Raw genomic sequence first — 20,869 nt, forward strand, 5'->3', positions numbered from 1 at the left:
AAAGCACATTGCTTTATTCATTGCAATCCCTATCAAAATCCCAATTGGTTTCTTTGCGGAAATTGACAAGCCAAGTCCAAAATTTATATGGCAATGCCAGGGCTCCAAAATAGCCAAAAAAGTCTTGAAAAAGAACAAAGTTGGAGGACCTCTACTTCCCAAATTCAAAACTTACTGTAAAGCTACAGTAACTAAGACAGTGTAGTACTAACATAAGGATAGACATATAGAACAGTGGGATACTATTCAGAAATAGAGTTCAGAAGGAGTCAGAAATAAACTCTTACTTATGGTTAACTGATCTTCGACAAGGATGTCAAGATAATTCAATAGGAAAGAACCATCTTCAACAAATTTGCTGGGACAACTTCATATCTATGAGCAAAAGAACAAAATTGGACCCCTACCTGTACCATATATAAAAATGAGTTCACAATAGATTAAATACCTAAATGTAAGAGCAAAACTGTTAAACTCAGAGGAAAATATAGAAGTAAATCTTCATGACTTTGGATTAGGCAAAACTTTGCTAGAAAAGATACATAAATTGGACTTCATCAAATACATAAATTGAACTTCATCAAAATTTAAAATTTTTGTGCTATAACCATGAAGAAAGGGAAAAGACAGCCCACAGAATGGAAGAAAATTTTTGCAAATCATATATGTGATAAAAGATATCTAGAACATATAGAGAACTATTAAAAATCAATAATAAAAAGACAACACAATTTTAAATGAGCAATAGACATTTCTCCGAAGAAGACATACAGATGGCCAGTAAACACATAAAAGGATGCTAAACATCGTTAGTCAACAGGGAAATGCGAGTCAAAACTATGAGATACCGTTTCACACCTACTGGGATGGCTAGAATCAAGTGTTAAGAGGATGTGGAGAAATTAGAACCCTCATACACTACTAGTGGGACTGTAAAATAATGCAGTCATTTTGGAGGAAAATAGTCTGTCAGTGCTTCAAAAAGTTAAACACAGAGTCACCATATGTCCCAGCAATTCTGCTCCTAGGTTTATACCCAGAAGAATTGAAAACAGGTGTTCAAAAAAAACTGTGCACAAATGTTCATAGCACCATTATTCAAAATAACCAAAAGATGGAAACAACCCAAATGTCCATCACCTGATACATGAATAAACAAAAGGTGATATTTCCATACATTAGAGTAGTACTCAGTCATAAAAAGGAATCATGTACTGGTACTTGTTACAAAATGGATGAACCTTGAAAACATGATGCTAAGTGGAAAAAAAAGTCACAATACACCACATATTACATAATTCCATTTGTCTGAAATGTGCAGAATAGGCAAATCCATAGGGATAGAAAGTATCTCTAGGTGGTTACCTAGTCTGGACGTGGGGAGGGGCAGGGAGGAATGGAGGTACACTGAGTAGGATTTGGTGGGGAGAGGTTGGGGGAAATAGGGAATGATTGCTAATGGAAAGGGGGTTTCTTTTTAAAATGATAAACATTTTCTAAAATGGATCGTGGTGATAGTTGTGCAAGTCTGAATATACTAAAAGCTAATTTATCCTAAAATTTAATTTGTACATTTTAAATGGTAAATTTTATGGTATATGAATTGCATTTCAATAAAGTTGTTATATATTTTTTAAAAGCACACTCCTTGAAAAATCTGATGGTCAGCATTAAAAAACAGAATGTTTTCTGATCCCTTCTTACACCTGCAAGTTGCAGGTACTGATGAGACTCCTAGATCAGTAGTTCTCAAACTTGAGCATGTGTCAGGATCACCTGGAGTGCTTAGTGAAACATAAATGCTGGCCCCGCCCCCAGAGTTTCTGATTCAGTAGGTTTAGGGTGGGGCCCAGGAATGCGCCTTTCTAACACACTTTGAGAAACCACTATTTTATCACATTAGGATTACATTTAACTTCTTTAGAAAGCCAAATTTTTGTAACTTCCTGAGTAAAACAGTTCAGTATCTGGCCCAGGTTTTGGTTGAGCTCAAACTTGCTCATTTAAAAATGTCTTTATCCATTCCTGGTCATTGGTTTTCTGAAGGTGCCAAAAAGGAAGGAGCTGCTGGATTCTTTAAAGGAATTGGAAAAGGGCTTGTGGGTGCCGTGGCTCGTCCAACTGGTGGAATCATAGATATGGCCAGTAGTACCTTCCAAGGCATTCAGAGGTAATTGAGTACATACTATGTGCAAGGTATGTGTCTGTGTGCTAATTATTACAAGGATTACCTAAATAGATTAGATTATTTGCCTGCTCCTAAGGATCTTAAAGTCTAATTGAAAGCTGTGGTAGCTTTAAAACATAGAGTGCCACCAGAAAGGAATAAGAAAAGACATATTTTGTAAACATGGTGATACCCCGTCTCTACTAAAAATACAAAAATTAGTCGGGCGTGGTGGCAGGCACCTGTAATCCTAGCTACTCAGGAGGCTGAGGCACAAGAACCGCTTGAACCTAGGAGGCAGAGGTTGCAGTGAGCTGAGATCGTGCCACTTGAGCCTGGGCAACAGAGGGAGACGTTGTCTCAAAAAAAAAAAAAAGAAAAGACATTTTATGGCTGAATTTCTCTTTTATTCAACAAATGTTTATTACCTACCATGTGCCAAGCCCTGTGCTAGACACCAAGGATACAAAGAGTAGATGAGCTAGGTCCTGCTTTTACTATTTTGATATTTCTTTTTATTTTAGAAAAGGTTAGGGGACTTGGAGTCAGACAGACTTGATTTTAATACTTTTGCATTATTTGGGGAAAGTTATTTAAAATTACTGATTGTTTTTTGTGAAATATTTATGTATTTAATCAACACACACATTATTTTGAAAGACTCACGTATTTTCTTATACTTACTCTGATGCCTTATTCAGGGCAGCAGAATCAACCGAGGAAGTATCTAGCCTCCGTCCCCCTCGCCTGATCCATGAAGATGGCATCATTCGTCCTTATGACAGACAGGAATCTGAGGGCTCTGACTTACTTGAGGTAAATTTTGTTCTTCATGGTCACGAGTGAAATGGAATTTTAATGATTTCTAGGCCCATGATTTCATAGGTGGTTCTTAAAGTTCCTGATTCTTGAACTTCTTTAAGTATTATACATAGTTTCTAGAGTAGAATTTGATTATTTGTTTTTCATTTTAGCATGTGTTAAATGGAAGTTACTGATTTTTTTTCTACATAGGAGCAAAGCTTTTTTTGTGTGCAGAAAAGATAATGTTAAGTCATAGGCTATATCGTTATTTCTGTGATAGCTCATTTAGTTAACATTGTTAATTTTGTTTTCCTGCTTTGTAGCTAATTATTGGAACTTCATTGCTTCCATTTCTCCCAACCAAATTAATTTATTTGCACTACTTTGTAAATCTAGATTTATTCCAGTAACTAGAACTAGATGAGAGAATAAAAGATTATGTATAATTATGATCTTGTTAAACCTTAAAGAAAATTTAAGAGCTTTTTGGCTTTTATTTTAGTTTTAACTTGATTATATTTTGATAATATATACGTATATAAATTGCTATTCTTCCATGACAGGCTTTCCCCCAAAAGAAATGTATTAATATTTTTCTACCTTGACTTTAAAATAAAATGCCTCTTAATTGTTCTTCCTTTGGTTTTTATTGTATATGATTACATTTTATCTATCTTTCTGCATGCTTCTAACTTTATTTTCTTTGTTTTTCTGCCTGCACAGCAAGAACTGGAAATACAGGAATAAATGTTTCCTAAACTACTACTTGATTTCATCCTTAAAAATCAAAACAAACTGTGGTATTAATTGACTGTGTGTGAATTCCATTGTCAATTTTAATGAAATTTTCTTTAAAACTCTCACCTCCATCTGAACTTTTCAGAGTAGTGGGCTTGACTACAAATAAAAACTTGTGGTATTCCTGGTAATACTGTCCAGAAATAAGAGATTAGTATAAAATATTAAGGGATGCAGAGAATCAATTCTCTTCTCCGTTTAATAGAGGAAAGACTTTATTGAGCTCAGAAGCAGATATTGTTACTATCATTTCGAAAATTTTATCTTGTGGTGTTCATGTGCATTTCAGGTAAAATTGAAAAACAGGACAATTATTATGTCCAATTAATATGTTTATGTTTGTGAGTCTTGATGATGGAATTACATAGCTTTCTGTTTCACAAATGGCTCTAAATTTGCTTAAGTTACAGGACTATTAACTGGAGCATCTGTTTTAATAATTGGATTGTCAGTTGCTCTGAGCCTGCCCTTAGACCTCAAGTAATAGTTGGCACATGAATTTTGAGGATATGTTTCCTCTTCCCTCTTTTTCCTGTTTAACCCCTTGGTACTGTTGCTAAATAAATGATAGTCATTTTATAATTACGTTATATACATTTTAAGCCTTTAGCATTTCTGCTTTTCAAAAATTGAATCTCCTTGTTAGTTACGCTTATTTCATAATTATTAGTTTTAATTAATGTAGATAGAAGTTGAACATGTAATTAGGCAAATTGCTATGTGGCACTTGAATACATAGATTTCTTTATTTTCAAAAACCAACCTTTTGCTTTTAAATCCTTAGAGAGGGTTTATTATCTTAGAGAAAAATAATTATAATCATTATTTTTGTAATTAGTATCCTCTTAGTTCTCAACATAAGTTATGTTTCAATTTCTTTTTCTTGTAATAAATGATGGAAATGTTTAATTTAACAATGTCTTATCTAGCAACTTTCATGCTTCTCCTCAGAAATGAAGCCAAAGTATAAACTTAGATTTAATGTGTTGTATATTTGAAGAGAATGACACTGTTAACATATAATTGTTCAGTTGGATTATGTATTTTAAGGATTGCAGTTATCAAAATAATAAATTGAATGTTTTATGTTTAAGCACTTTAAAGAAGAAAGACTGACATCCAAAAGCCAGCCTGTGCTAGATATACAAAGGAAATTACTTCTGTCCTTAAGGGACCAAGTATAACAAACATGTAAATGTTAAAAGTAGCTGACAAACCTTTCTTGTGCCTAGATAATTTAGCAATGGCAAAAATGTCACCACATGCAGTTTTCTAGGAGATTCAAGCACAAATAACTAATTCAAGATGCTGACTTAAATCATCTCCAATAGTTACCCTTCCTGAGATTCTAAAAGTAACAATTTTTAATTTTACTGGTTATATTGCTATTTTACTGAGACTTACTTTTGAGAACTCCTGTAACTTAAGATTTTTTCTTAATTGTTTTGTTTAGCTCTTTGTTGTTAAATTTTTCCTCGTGATATCTTTTTATAACTCTGTCAAAAAGCACAGAACTTCAAGAAACTTTTAATTATTTTGTCTGAACATATAGTCTTGTCTGATTTCTTAGTTTTTATTGAGATATCAGACAACTTTTAAAACTTTAGTGCATTATTATAATTACTGGAAAAAGAAGAATGATTATACACTAATGAGAGGACTTGGTAGTTTTTGTCGTGGATGTCAAGTGTGGGCATTGAAATATTTAGGCTATTTCATTCTTTGCCCATCTTGCTGTGATCAATTAGCTGGGTAAAAATATTTATTGATTATTTAGACTGTACTGGATATACAAAAGAAGCCTTCTGTCCTTAAGGGACCAAGTATAACAAAACATGGAAATATTAAAGAGCATTAGAGTATAAAAGTATATCTTTTTAGCCCTTTGCAATATGGCCAAATTCTAAATAATGTATTTAGGGATCTTTTGATCCTTGTTTTCCTTTTTCTCCTAAGTACTACTCTGTATTCTTTAATATGCAGCTTTGAGAGTTACTGAATCATATATTATATTTTCATGAGATGTACTATTCTACTTATCCTCTAATCTTCATATATATACACACACACACACACCTATACACACACACACATATACACATATATGTACACATACAGATATACACATATACACACATGTACATATATACACATATGTATAACATACATACAAATATACACATATATACACATACACATATATACACACATACAAATATACCCATATATACACATACATATATATACACATACATATATACACGCACACATATATACACACGTGTATACATACATATACACATATATACACACGTACACAAACATACACACATATTTACACATACATATATACATACATTATATGTATATATAGTCATTTAATACTCATTTTGGTTCGCATACTTATGATGATACAACATTTAAAACAGCATTTCTTACTTTTTAGTTTTAGTTATATTTTTCCATGTTCTTAGAAATGCCTCATTAACATTTTTAATTCTTGTATTACCATCTGTTGAGGTGACATTACATTGTGTTTTTAACTCTTCTTAATTCATGACATTAAATTTATTATTTTACTAAGAGTAATAATGCTGTAATAAACATCATTATAGATTTTGCTTTTTTATATCTTGTTTGCTTTTTCATATTTCCTTAGAATTTACTTGAAAAAATTGAATTACTGGGTAAAGGGCTTTTGCAAAGTATTGTTAAATTCCTCAAGTTGCATTTTTGGGAAGGGGACATGAATATTTTATCAACTAATTTGGTTTCCCTGCTGCCATTAGTGACTGAATATCTTAATCTGAATCTCAGAGTGTAGTGGGTTTTTAGTAGTGCTGAAAACAAGTTTTCTAAAGTGTATTATGGTGATAAATTATATTTTAAAAACTATCAGTGGCTTGAAGCACAATAGCCTAATAACTAACGAAAATGCATACAAGATAGAAAGTGGGTAGTATTTCTTGTACTTGCATTTCAGATCTAAATATTTTAACATATTTAAATTTCAAGCTGAAGATAAATGCATTACATTATTAAATTCATTTCCCATTTTCTCTTTGAAGAAATTAAGGCATAAGTGTTAAAAGATTTTAACTAATTCGCACAAGTGAATTGTGAAACAAGTAACTATTGCTGTGAAATCTGCACTCCTCTCTGAGACTCATTCTGAAGATGAGATCCCAGTTCTTTGTGGATTCCTCTTCCTTATTCATGGCTTTTTGCAATTGTCAAGGAATGACTAGGTACCAAGCAACTTAAAAAAATGTATATTTAAGCATTGAAATAATATCAAGTGTGATTTCTCTGCTTGTGGTTATATTGATTATATTATCCTTTTAATAATATTGGCATTATATTCTTGGTCATAAAATGTCAAGGTCTTATTTATTCAGTATATTTATGTTCTGTATTTTCATATATATTATCTATTTTCAACCATGCATTATATATAATGTCAGTAATAGTATTTCATTAGCATTCATTATAAAAAAAACTCTTGTTTTTAATATTTGACTAATTCAAGTCACAATACTTTTGAGATAGCTGAAAAGGAAAATAAATGTGTTTTAATGTGCTACTACTTATACTTGAATTAGTTTATGCTCATATTTGTTTTTAGAAATAAATTGTGCCAGCTATTTTGAAATCTTAGAAATTGTTCATATTAATATTGTCATATTTTCTTTTTTATAAGAAATATAATTTGATATATAAATATACTTCCCCACGCATGTTTAACGTATAAGATCAAATGTTCAAAGCATTAAACATTAATTATCTTGGAATTTTATTATGTGTATAATATCTTTTAATACCTCTATGTAAACCAGTGGTTCTTAATCTTTGAGAGAGATCACAGACCCCCCTCTGTGATAAAAAAAAAACTGACAAAAAATATTAACTGCTCTGAAAAAAGTTTTAGAACCACATTTTCAAAATTTTCTATTTTATGTTAGGTGGTTCAGAGACCCACCCTAAAGTCCTACCAATGACCCCTATTTCAAATCCCCTGTAATGTTAATGTAGTTATTTTATATTAGCATATGTTTCTTAATTAAAATGTGTGATAATTGCTGGTAGATATTTTATTATGTCTAAGTTACTACAGAACAAAATGTATTTTACCAGAAGACCACTTGGTAAGCATTTAATACATGTTTTTCTTTTAAGGCAACAGTGGAAGTTAACTTACAAACATGCTGTGAATATTTTTCTAGCTTCATGTACCAATATGTAGAATTGTGCTTTTATTTCTAATTAATTTTTTCCTAACACTATTATTATAATTAGCTAATATACAGTATTGTAGATACTACTTAAATGCATATACTTCCCAAATCTAGAGCCTGGTTTCCTTTTCAGAATCATATCAAAAAGTTGGAAGGAGAGACTTACCGATACCACTGTGCTATTCCTGGAAGCAAGAAGACAATCCTTATGGTTACAAATAGGTACTGACTTGAAGTGACATTTTTCCGAATAGTACTTAGTTGCATAGGTCACAAGAATTTTGAAGGCTAAAATGGCGAAGAGTTGGAGAATTGTACTTAAAATTCTCCAAAGTGAATGGCAAAATGTTCATTTTCATAGAATCACAACAATACAGATCTAAATAGGTCCTTTGAGATTTTCTGTTCCAACCTCCTCATCTTAAAGATGCTGAAACTGAGGCTCAATGTGGCTTAGGGACTTATCCAAGATACACAACTATTGAGAGAATGTAGAATAGGCTTTATACCTGTAATAGTGATACCCTTATTCATGAATTACAAGTCCAGTTATGGAGGATTAATTCATGAATCACTTTTCTTACTAAGTTTTATTTTGAGTGATTAGCATACCCCTTTTAAAGGGTGGCATTACTTCTATATGTTTATCTCGGCTTTTCCTAAGCATTTGATTGTGGTAGATAATTTTTCCAAATACAAGAACTTAGACTAAACTACCAAGCTTATTTTCCTGGGATCTATCCTAGATAGTAAACTTATCCCAAAATGACAATTATATATTAATAATTTTCAGAATTTTCTTAGTGTTGAACTTTATAAGAGTAAGGCAAAGTTCTTACAGTGGCAAAATCTGCATTAGATTCCTCATGACTGCATTTAAATTTATTTGAATGGGAAGAAAGGAAAGCTGAATGACAGGATAAGAGAGGTTAACCAGTCATGTAAGAATCCTCCTGTAAGAGAGGATTCTCTAGTCATGTGATTTGCTCATTAGTTAAGAGTTAAAAATATTCACAAAACAATCTAAAAAGCAAATTTTATGACTTTGACAATCACTTATTATTATTATTTTTTTTTCATTTTTTTTTTTTGAGACGGAGTCTTGCTCTGTCCCCCAGGCTGGAGTGCAGTGGCGCGATCTCGGCTCACTGCAAGCTCCGCCTCCCGGGTTCACGCCATTCTTCTGCCTCAGCCTCCCGAGTAGCTGGGACTACAGGCGCCCGCCAACACACCCGGCTAATTTTTTGTATTTTTAGTAGAGACGGGGTTTTACCGTGTTAGCCAGGATGGTCTCAATCTCCTGACCTCGTGATCCACCCGCCTCAGCCTCCCAAAGTGCTGGGATTACAGGCTTGAGCCACCGTGCCCGGCCGACAATCACTTATTTTTTATGTCCATAATTTTATATTGTCTTCAATAGATTAAGCCAAAAACAATGTTTATTTGTCTTAGATATTGTACTTAGCTGTTGCAATGTGTTAATTCATTTTAAAATTGTATCACTTTTATATAATTCAGTACTAGGCAATGAGAATCAATTTGGGGTTTTTTTTTGGTAATACTTATTGGTAATACTTAGTACTTATTTGATTTAAGCCATTCTATGGGAATATTACTGTATACATTATATATTTGGTTTTTCTTCAAGTACATTGAAAAATCATCATCGTTTAAAATCTAGTGACTGAGATGGAGTTGTTTAGGAGGTAATTAGTAAAATATACCTGACCAGTAAATACTATGACTTGGTTTCCTTGCTAATCTTACTTAGTAGACTTCTTTTCTTTTCTCCTTTCCTTTCCTTTTCCCTTTCCCTTTCCCCTTTCCTTTCCTTTCCTTTTACTCTTCTCTTTTCACTCTTCTTTTCTTTTCTTTCATTTTCTTTTCTTTTTCCTTTTCTTCTTTTTTTTTTTTTTTGAAACAGGGTCTCACCCTGTCACCCAGGCTGGAGTCCAGTGGTGTGATCTCAGCTCACTGCAACCTCCGCCTCCTGGGTTCAAGTGATTCTCGTGCCTCCGCCTCCCCAGTAGCTGGGTTTACAGGCATGCACCACTATGCCCAGCTAATTTTTGTATTTTTATTAGAGATGGGGTTTTGTTATGTTGGCCAGGCTAGTCTTGAACTCCTGGCCCCAAATGATCCGCCCACCTTGGCCTCCCAAAGTGCCAGGATTACAGGCATGAGCCACAGCACCTGGCCTTAGTAGACTCTTTCTAACAAGAATTTATTTGATTGAGGTAGTTATCATTACGGTAATCAGTTAGACCTTTAATGATTACATTAAAATAGTAGCATTTCTTCCAAATTCAGTATTCTTAAAAATAACATTTTCTTTTTTAAAGAAATGGGGTCTCTCACTATGTTGGCCAGGCTGGACTCAAACTCCTGGACTCAAGTGATCCTCCAGCCTCAGCCTGTTAAGTAGCCTGGACTATAGGCATACATGCACCACCACATCCAAAATAATTTTTATTGCTAAAGTTATGGCTATTCATTGTAGATAACATAGATCAGGAGTCAACAAACTTTCTTTAAAGGGACAGATAGTAAAATTTAGACTTTAAGGGCCATACTGTGTTTCTCAACCTTTTATTTTTGCCCTAATAGTAAGAAAACAGCTATAAACAGTATGTACAAGAATGACACAGCTGTGTTCCAGTAAAATTTTATATATTAAAACAGGTCTTGGTCTGGATTTGGCTTGAAGGGCACAGTTTGGCCACCCCAGTATTGACAATAAGGAGATGAAAATAGGCTGGGCGTGGTGGCTCAAGCCTGTAATCCCAGCACTTTTGAGAGGCTGAGGCGGGCGGATCACTTGAGGTCAGGAGTTCGAGACCAGCCTGGCCAACATGGTGAAACCTCATCTCTACTAAAAATGCAAAAAATTAGCTGGACTTTGTGGCGCATGCCTGTAATCCCAGCTATTCAGGAGGCTAAAGCAGGAGAATCACTTAAACCTGGGAGGCGAAGGTTGCAGTGAGCTGACATTGTGCCACTGCACTCTAGCGTGGGCAACAGAGCAAGACTCTCTCTCTCAAAAAAAAAAAAAAAAATGAAAATAACTAACCATACATGCATTCTAGTTTGCCTAGGACATAGTAGGTTTGCTTGCACGTTTTGTCCCTATATAATTATCAATAGCTATTCCTTTCATTCTTAAAAACATCCTGGTTTGAATAACAGATTATATGATCGCCCCTAAAAATATCCTTTACCAGTAATCTCAGCACCCAAAGATAACCACATTAGCTGGCACATTTTACAAAAACTATGTACAAAAAAATGCATTATTACATTTTAGTCTTGTCGGTTTTTCATGTAACAATATACTGTGATCATCTTCCCAAAGCATTAAATATTCTTTGACAACATGATTTTTAATGACTACATAATTTTGTATTTGCAGATATGCTATAATTTATTCAACTACTCCCTCACTATTGGACGTTTTTCCCCTAATATCTTATTGTTACTTATTTGTAACCAAATCTTTTTCTGTTATTTTATTAGAATAAAATTTTAAAAGGGGGATTGCTAATTTAAAAGTTGTGAAGATTTTTGAGGTCCTTTCTGTATATTGCCAAGTCATTTTTCAGGAAAGTTGTATCAGTTTTTTACATACCACTCAATAATATATGAAAGTGTTCTTTCTCCTGTGTTTTGCTGAGACTAGGTTTTATCACTTAAACTTTTATTTTTTGCTAACTTGATGGGTAGAAAATAATGTTTTGTTTTAATTAGCATTTCTTTGATTACCGTTGAGCCTGTACCTTTTAATATATCATCATCTATTTATATTTGCTACTTTGTGAATTACTTGTTCATATTCTTTGCTAATTTTTCATTGGTATGTTAGTCTTTTTCTTACTGAATTTAAAGAGCATTTTGCAAATTAATGATATTAGCCCTTTTTGTCAAATGTATTATTGACATGTTAATGATTACTAATTGAGTTTCTCAGTATATAGCATTTTTTTATTTTGAAATTCACCCAAAACTTAGTCCCCGAATTTTTTTTTCTTATGAGTTTTTAAAATCAAAACACAAGTTCTCATGACCTAAATTTCTTAGGCTATAGCTTCACTAGTTGGTCCTAACTCTGCTATAGTTTATTTTAGTAATCTTTATTGAAAAATTGATTATTGAGCAGACTTTAAAAAAAAAAACCATCAACATATGACAAATACAGGGACACAGAGATAAAGTTACATCTCTGTTCCTTCCCTATTTTAATGGGCGGGGGGGCTACAAATTATCAATGATATCACGGTGTGATAGGTGCTAAGAAAAGCGATGGACAGAGTCTCTGAGGACATAGGGAAAACTCTTGATACCGTAAGATGGGAACCACAGTGTCATGGGAAAAGTGTCAGGCTTTTATAGATGAGCGAGTGCTTGAGCTGAGTCTTGAGTATGTAGCTCTTGCATAGGTAAACTAGAGGCAAGCGGAGGCATACAACAGTATGGCACTTTGACCAGTAAGATCGGTGTGGAATGGCTGGATGGTAGGGTGTTAGTGTTGGGAGATGAGTCATAGGTAGCAGCTCATAAGATTTTAAGGGTTTAGGTTTTATCATTAATGTGATGGAGAATCACTGGTTTTTGCTTAAGGTATAGTCTGCTATTTTATTTTTTTGAAACAGATTCTCATTTTCATTGCCCAGTCTGGAGTGCAGTGGCTCGATCGTGATTCACTGCATTCTTGACTTCTCTGGGCTCAGGTGATTCTCCCACCTCGGCCTCTCGCATACTTGGTACCACAGGCATGCACCAGCTAATTTTTTGTATTTTTAGTAGAGACAGAGTCTCACTATGTTGCCCAGGCTGGTCTTGAACTCTAGGCTCAAGCAGTCCTCCCACCTTGGCCTCTCAAAGTGCTGGGATTACAGGCATGAGCCATCACACCTGGCTGTCTGTTATTTTTTGATATCACTTGTAGCTTCTCACACAGAATAGTACACACATGAGTAATCTCTCTTTTTTTTCTGCCCCACGGAAGGTTTGTAAACAAGTAATATGATGAGGCTTGTAGTTTTAAAAGATCCTTGGCGGTTTGGATGTTATACTGGAAGAGAATCAGTCCGGAGGCAAGGAGACCAGTTAGAGACTGTATACGTTTTCTATTGCTGCATAACAAATTACCACAGAATCCACTTCAAAGCTCATTTGCTGTTGTTGGCAGAATTCTAAGATCCCTGTTTCTTTGACCTCTGTCAGCCAGCAGGCTGCTGTTAGCTCCTAGAAGGTACCCTTATTCCAACCCAGCAAGGGTGCTTTGAATCTCTGACTTCTTGGTCTCTTAGCCAGATTTAGAGTCCATGAACTTAGGTCAGGCCCACCTACATAAACTATTTTTGCTTAAAGTCAACTGTGTCTTATAATAAAACCTAATCTTGGAAGTGAAATCCATTATATTCAAAGTCCAGGGGACTATACAGAGATATATACCAGGGTTGGGGAATCTTGGAGACTGTCTTAGAATTCTGTCCACCATAAAGACTGTGGCAGCTATCATGGTAGGAAGTGGGGAGGGCCTAAAGAATGAGGATTTGACTTATGAGACAAGGCTTGGTGACTTAGTGGATGTAGAGGAGAAGGGAATACATGATAGGGAGGGAGGGAGATAGATAGATAGATAGATAGATAGATAGATAGATAGATAGATAGATAGATAGTTGGAGTTTGGATAAAAATCTGGAGTTGAGATCTTTCTGAGAGACCATTCTGAGAGAGTGTGTTAGAAGACCAAGATTTGAACCCTGGTAAACATAGTGCAAGAGGAAGAAAATGAAGGAGACATTCTAGGTGGAAGGTGAACAGTAGTATTATTAGGATGGTAAAGAGAAGAGTTTAAAGATATTTGGAATAGTGAATTGTGTTTGGCACGAGGATTTGTAACAGCCATCCTTAGCTTGGTCAGCTGATTATTGACTGGGGCCAGGAGTGTGGGCAGTGGAGACTGTTTGGAAATGTATGGTGGTGTTGGAGATTGCCACAGTGATTGTAGGACACTACTGCCACTTACTAGGCTGGGGCTAGGGATGTTGAACTTTGTCCAGTGCACGAGACTATCCTATACAAGTCCAAAATTTAATAGCATCTCTGCTGAGAAATATAATGCCAGGGATCTATTTCAGTTCTCCACACTCCATTGGTCACCATGTTGATTCATGTCTACCTTCTAAACATCTCGAATCTAGCCCTTCTTCCCCCTTCTCAGAGCCACTACCATACTTGAGGCTTTCATTGTCTGCTGATTGGACTATTTATATTGCCATAACTTCCTACCTTGATTATCTGTTGCCACTCTCTTTGCCACCTCCCTTCTGTTTACCACCGGAACCGTGAATCTAAAATGATAAACATTATCATGTCATTTCCTCTTCATTAAAAGTGAAACAACATTATCATGTCATTTCCGGTTTCATTAAAAGTGAAAAATTTTTTTAAAGGAAAAATAATAGCCCTTCAAGGTCTGGTGCTAAGCTCATTTTCTCGCCACTTCACCATGGTATCTATCTGGTATTCCAGCTACAGACCTCCACATTCCTCAAATAAGTCTTTCCTTTTTTGTGCTCCTTTATATGTCAGTGTGTTCCTCCTTTTGTCTGGACTGTCATTTCCCTTACCCACAGAGAGAACTCCTTCCTTTCAAGAATCAACTCCTGTGTCACCTACTTTACCAATATGATCTGTTCCTCTCTCTGTCTTGCTCCAAAAGACTAATCTGCACACTGTTACAGCACTTGTCTAATTGTGCTGTAGCGTTTATTAACATGTTTGTTTCTCCTCTAGCCAGTGAGCACCTCTCAAGCAGAATTATCTTCCTTGTTTCTCTGGCACCCTAAATATTTGTTGAATTAATAGTCCTCTTCTTTTGTAATTTTGCTTTCTGTAATAGAAGCTTCATTTTAAGTATAGTTATATCGGTAATCAAAATGAATCACACACTGAGAAATCAATGTGGATGCCCTTTAAGGGTTCTGTTATTTTTTTTTTTGCCATTGAATAAAATAAGATACTCTGTGATACAGTATATTAGCATTAAAGTGTTCAAATATGATCTTTATTAGTAGGCCTCAAGTGAATCTTTGCTGACATTTAAGGTTTATGACATTTCCTTCACATTCATTCTTGACTGGAAGGCATAAATGGCTGACAGTAAAGAGCAATTAATAATTTTCCAAGTAAAACATTGTCAGGGGCTTCTATCTTTATTGCTCCCCAGATGAGAGTACAGCTTGTTTCTTATGTGTTCCAAAGATGATTTCCCTATCAGCTTTTTGGTCAGTTAGCCAAAAAAAGAAAGAAAAAATAGAAAAGAAAAAAAAGTTACACTTTTCTGAATTCTGCAAGATTGACAGAAGGCGAATTTTTGAAAGTCTACTTTGTTACTTGGTAGGTGTCATATTTGCTCTTTATTTGACAGTAATCTAGACTTAAAAAAATGAAGCAGGTTTTTTTTTAGTGCCAGTTTATATTGTTTACTAAGCAAGTGCTACCTCTGCCATCCAGCAGAGTGAAATATTAGCGAGAATAAACTGTCTTCATCATTTACTGTAAGTTTTTGTTTTCTTTTGCAAAATAGGCGAGTGTTGTGTATAAAGGAAGTTGAAATCCTGGGCCTTATGTCTGTAGACTGGCAATGTCCATTTGAAGATTTTATATTTCCTCCTAGTGTCAGTGAAAATGTGCTAAAAATTTCAGTTAAGGTAAGAAAACATGTCACACCTTTAGAGCTAAGAATTCATTGCTTTTACTGTTTTGCAGTTAACTACACAAAATGTTTGAAGGATTAGTGTCATTATTACTACTACATGCTGAGATATAATCAATTTATTTGTATAACTGTACTTTATTTTCTGGCAGTCTTGATTGCATGGAGTGAAATATTAGTCTACCCACCCAAATAATTAAGATTCTGAATGCTGATATTTTCTTTTTGGTAGAATTAAGCATTAGTAAATAGGAGAGGTTTTTTTTTTTTAACTTCATATGGACACCCATGTTGCTATAATCTTAGACATTTCTGGAAAGATTCCCTCTTTTTAGGTTTTTAGAAGATTATTAAGTGATTTGATAAAAATAAATGTATCCAAAATTCCCATGTTTTATAATATTTGGCATTTATGGAATGCTAATACAATATAAGTGTGTAATAATACTATTATGTCTTTTCTCCCATCATTTTGTAAGGAAGCACTTTTATTTTAATTACATAGTAATTTGTAAAAGTGATACTCCATCTTTTGCTTAGTTCTTAGACTCAAGTACTTAACTTTCTTTGAAATATGTTTATTACATTATATATTATAAATTTATTTTTATGCCTTTAAAAAACTATACATTATTATTCTAAATATGGCAATTTCTTTAGTGCATTTGTTTTCCCTAAACAATAATGTTATTTCTATTAGTGAAACTATCTGCAAAACGTTTACTGGGAAATTTAGTAGCTAGAAGAACATTTACTGTGAAATTTAATAGCTATAGATGTGGGTACTGTTACCCTTTAATTTATGTTTACTTATCTTTTCATGGAAATTTACAAATAAAATGAAACACTGTGTTACCCTACCATTTGGTATTTCAGCATTACTGCATTGTAGAGTGTCAAAATTTAAGGAATGTTTTGGTGTATGAAATATAGTTTTCAAACTAGGAAAGACTATGTCACTGTGCATATATTTTACAGTTTCCTCAGTTATCACTTTTCTTTCACATCAATGGTGAGAATTGACTCAATGTATTTTACATTATACAGAAATTTTATGTATCAGCCAAAGAAATGAAGGAAGGGTTTTTTGATTTGTCAGATGTGATGAGTTACCAAGTGGTGTTTCTGTAGGCTATTTATCATAGCCTGCAGAAAGCCATTATTTTATACAGATAGATGTATGCTCATCCAATTTTATAAATTCTAACAACTCACATATGGAAATACTGTCCTTGTTCCAAGATGATTTATTTCGTATCTTACTTGAGTATGTGTATTTGGTTAGCCTACTTGTTATAAAATAGAGTTGACATTTAAGTATACAATTAAAAGTTACGATTTTTTTCTTCCTCAGAATAATTTCTTTTCTGTCATTGTTTCTTTCGAAACAGGAACAGGGTCTGTTCCACAAAAAAGACAGTGCCAATCAAGGCTGTGTTCGAAAAGTTTACCTGAAGGACACCGCCACAGCAGAGGTAAACAATTTAAAGAGCATGCCTCAATTTTTTTTAACTGAAATACTTTTTTAAAAGCCTCTTATAATGAATACCATTATTTCTCCCAAAGCTCTCCCAATTATAACTATGGATGGATATATAAACTTAATATGCTGTGGACTCAGGTGCAAGGGTCTTACTTTTATATGACACATCTGGACTGTATCCTTGGTCCTTAGCTGTTGGTCCTGTTTGGAGAGCTTCAGCCCTTGCTTTCATTCCTTTCCCTTCAACCAAATGAGCCTATACTTGTCTATACAATTCATAATAAGTATTTTACTTTACAGAGAGCATGTAATGCCATTGAGGATGTACAGTCAACGAGACAGCAGCAAAAATTGATGAAGCAGTCATCAGTGAGACTTCTCAGACCCCAAATGCCATCTTAACACAGACTCCAGGGGCTCCAACAGGGAGAAAAAACAATCACTGGTTTTGTCTATAAATCACTCTGCTTTATCTTGCTAAAGACAATTTTTCAAGCAATCCTTTAGTTTTATTTTTCTAGAATAGCTAGTATTGGGTTTTCTAGTTTTTTCGTCCTTTAGTTTTTACTCTAATTTTGTAACCATGTATATGCCAGCAGTCCACTTCTACGCCGCCACTCAAATGGGTCAGACCCTTGAAGACACGTCACTTCAAACTCAGAATGAAATTTTTATTAATATTAAAATTGTGAAGTAAAGGTCAATAGTTAATATTTAATTAAAGCCTTACTGAAGAATAAGAAATGAGCTTAGAATGACTAGTTTCTTTGAAAGGTTTTTTTATTTTTGTTTTTTTGGTTTTTTTTTTTTTCTTTTGAGACTGAGTCTTGCTCTGTCACCCAGGCTGGAATGCAGTGGTGTGATCTTGGCTCACTGCAATCTCTGCCTCTCGGGTTCAAGCGGTTCTCCTGCCTCAGCCTCCTGAGTAGCTAGGATTACAGGTGTGTGCCACCACGCCTGGGTAATTTTTTTTTTTTTTGTATTTTTAGTAGAGATGAGTTTCACCATGTTGGTCAGTCTGGTCTCGAACTCCTGACCTTGTGATCTGCCTTCCTCAGCCTCCCAAAGTGCTGGGATTACAGGCGTGAGCCACCACGGCCTGCCAAAAGGCTTTAACCCATGGACAAATGTTGGATCCTGACATTTTGTTTAAGAGTGATTTGTTCAATAATTGAACTGAGTTAACATTTTTGGTAAGCCAGGTAATTGAATGAAGAAAAGTCACTAAAGGGACAAATGACATGTTTTCTATTTTCTTTTCATGAAAACACTGTTTTTCCCCCTAATAAAGCATATTTTACTTTGGTGCTTATTTTTCCTCCTTGCACTCTAATAAAAAAATGTGGACAATCAAACCTTAAAATATCTACACTCTGCCTTCTGTAATGTAGCATTCATAAAAATTTGGAAGTATTTACATGCTCTTTCAAGATGAGCTTATATGACACAATTATTATTTGCTGGTACATGAAAATATTGCACTTTAAGTTTCTCAAGACTCTGAAATACGTAAAATTCAATATTTTTATATTCCCAGAAATTGTTTCTTACAGGTTGAAAGACTTTTAAGGGCATCACAAATTAACATTTACTCCTAATGCACACCTAGAATGTATTTTAAATACTTACTAAGAAGAATGAAAATTCTTTGGTTGTTTTATATATAAATAAGGCATATATAATGATGCTGTGTTCTGTGAGGGAGCAGGCCCTGTGAAAATCAATTCAGTACAGTACTGTTTTTTTTTGTCCTTTCTCCATCCTTGATCAGAGATAAACTATTAAAACTTTAAAAAATACTCAAAAATATATAAGTTTTTTGGTTGAACCTTTAGATTTGCTCATAGTGTTTAACATAACAACATTTATTTCAAATCACTGAATTCATGGAGATGTGGACACGCTTGGTTTGCTCTATTTTTGTTTATGTGTGGTAGTGGTTCTGTCATCATCATTCATGTTTTTTAAGGCCTGGTCTTAAAACTTTAAATTTTACTAGTGTTACTTAATGTATATTCTAAAAAGAGAATGCAGTAACTAATGCCCCAAATGTTTGATCTCTGTTTGTCATTACTTTTTCAAAATTATTTTTTTCTGTAAAGTATAATATATAAAACTTCTTGCTTAAATTGAATTTCTGTATTAGTGGTTAATTGCAGTTTATTAAAGGGATCATTATCAGTAATTTCATAGCAACTGTTCTAGTGTTTTGTGTTTTTAAAACAGAATTAGGAATTTGAGATATCTGATTATATTTTTCATATGAATCACAGCTGTTGACAATGTCCTATATATTTAAGAAATTATATCATACGGATACTATTTGTAACATTTTGATTTGATTTAATCTCCAGGGACAGAGATAATTCATTGGTAAAGTGTAATAATGCATTTTTAAAAAATGCTTTGAGAGGCAATTACTTGCATATGAGAGAAATAAAACATTTGGCACATTGTTTACAGGTGTGAAAACTTTGTGGGTTTGTGTTATTCAAGTAACATTTGCTTTACTTTTTGTCTTTCCCTTTTCCTCTTCCAATCCAAAAATAGAAGTTGTATTAGTAGTTATGGAGGACTTTACGAGATACTAGTCAGATAAGCTTTTTCTCAGGGGTACTGAGCCCCTTTATTGCACTAGAGATCTGTGGCAGAGACCTCCAATACCGGGGGGTTATAGAGAATGCGGTTGACCTAGGGGCCCAGCTGCACTTTGAAATCCATTGCGGTATTTGCATTGAGTCTATGCCTTCCGTGGTTTCTCTCAGCGACTGGCTGAGTATGGCAATTATACTAAGACATACTTAGTCTAGAAATTCTAGGAGACACAGAACTCCTCTGACAGCCGACTTTGGCTTGAAGACTCTTCAGTGGCCTTGCAGAACCTTTCTTAGACTGCATGGCAGTCTGGGATGTTCTACCATACCGCTGTCTTTTTCTTCTCCTCCCTCTTCCACATGGGGCTCAGACTACAAGTTTGGAAGGCTCACCCAGTGCTGGATTATCTGGTAGGAAGAATAAGTTCATGCTGAGGGCTGTAGCAAAGCAGGGGCATTAAAAAAAGAAAAAAAAAAAAAAAAAAGGAAGAAGAGTGTACCCAAGCTTCGTAAGAAAAATTCCATCCAGGGTGGACTTACTTCCATGTGTTTTATGATTTAGTATTGTTTTTATTTTGATTTATGTATGAAGGAGGACACTATAATCTTTTTGGTGCTTTGAGTTTCTAAGTATGTTGATCTGGTGCTGCCTGGATATCTGTTTTTAACAAAGTTCTGTGTGTGTTTCTAATGTATAGCCAGGACTAAAAATTAATGCTGTGGACTTAAAATGATCAAATTCTTAAAGGGCTCTACAGATCTCAATGTTAGTTAATATTTAGTTGCAATTATTGCCAGAGCTAGAAGAATCATCTTTTTATTGGGGAGAAAAACCAAAGATTATTAGAGGATAGAAGATTGCTCATAACAGGGTCATTTGTCCTCTGGGGACAAGCCCTTGTGGTTGAGAATCACTGCCAGAATGACCATGAGTACTGATGAAAGTGGGTTCTGTGTCATGTGTGTCGGCTCTAAGAAGAAATTGAGACTCACTGGAGCAGAGGGAGCACATTTCTCTTGGTAATTGTGCTGCTAGTGGGAAAATTGAGGCTTATTCTTGAATTCATG

At 34.4% G+C, this 20,869-nt stretch overlaps 1 protein-coding gene across 6 annotated transcripts in view; it reads left to right on the top strand.

Moving 5' to 3' along the window:
- Positions 1 to 19,665, top strand: part of VPS13C (vacuolar protein sorting 13 homolog C) — a 194,336-nt gene extending 174,671 nt beyond the window's left edge. For 3 of the 6 annotated variants that reach the window (XM_055278275.2, XM_055278276.2, XM_055278279.2), the window contains 6 exons: positions 2,047 to 2,170; positions 2,869 to 2,983; positions 8,138 to 8,226; positions 15,596 to 15,719; positions 17,116 to 17,199; positions 17,508 to 19,665. In XM_055278275.2, the coding sequence (XP_055134250.2) occupies positions 2,047 to 2,170; positions 2,869 to 2,983; positions 8,138 to 8,226; positions 15,596 to 15,719; positions 17,116 to 17,199; positions 17,508 to 17,609 (638 nt within the window). In that variant the 3' untranslated portion in view covers positions 17,610 to 19,665. Of the gene's footprint in view, positions 1 to 2,046; positions 2,171 to 2,868; positions 2,984 to 3,694; positions 7,855 to 8,137; positions 8,227 to 15,595; positions 15,720 to 17,115; positions 17,200 to 17,507 lie in introns of those variants that run through there. The other 3 variants (XM_055278278.2, XM_055278277.2, XM_063638846.1) reach the window with 2 other exon arrangements.
- The last annotated feature ends 1,204 nt before the right edge of the window (positions 19,666 to 20,869 follow it).

Source organism: Symphalangus syndactylus, chromosome 5 (genome assembly GCF_028878055.3).
Source record: "Symphalangus syndactylus isolate Jambi chromosome 5, NHGRI_mSymSyn1-v2.1_pri, whole genome shotgun sequence".
Taxonomy (NCBI): Eukaryota; Metazoa; Chordata; class Mammalia; order Primates; family Hylobatidae; genus Symphalangus; species Symphalangus syndactylus.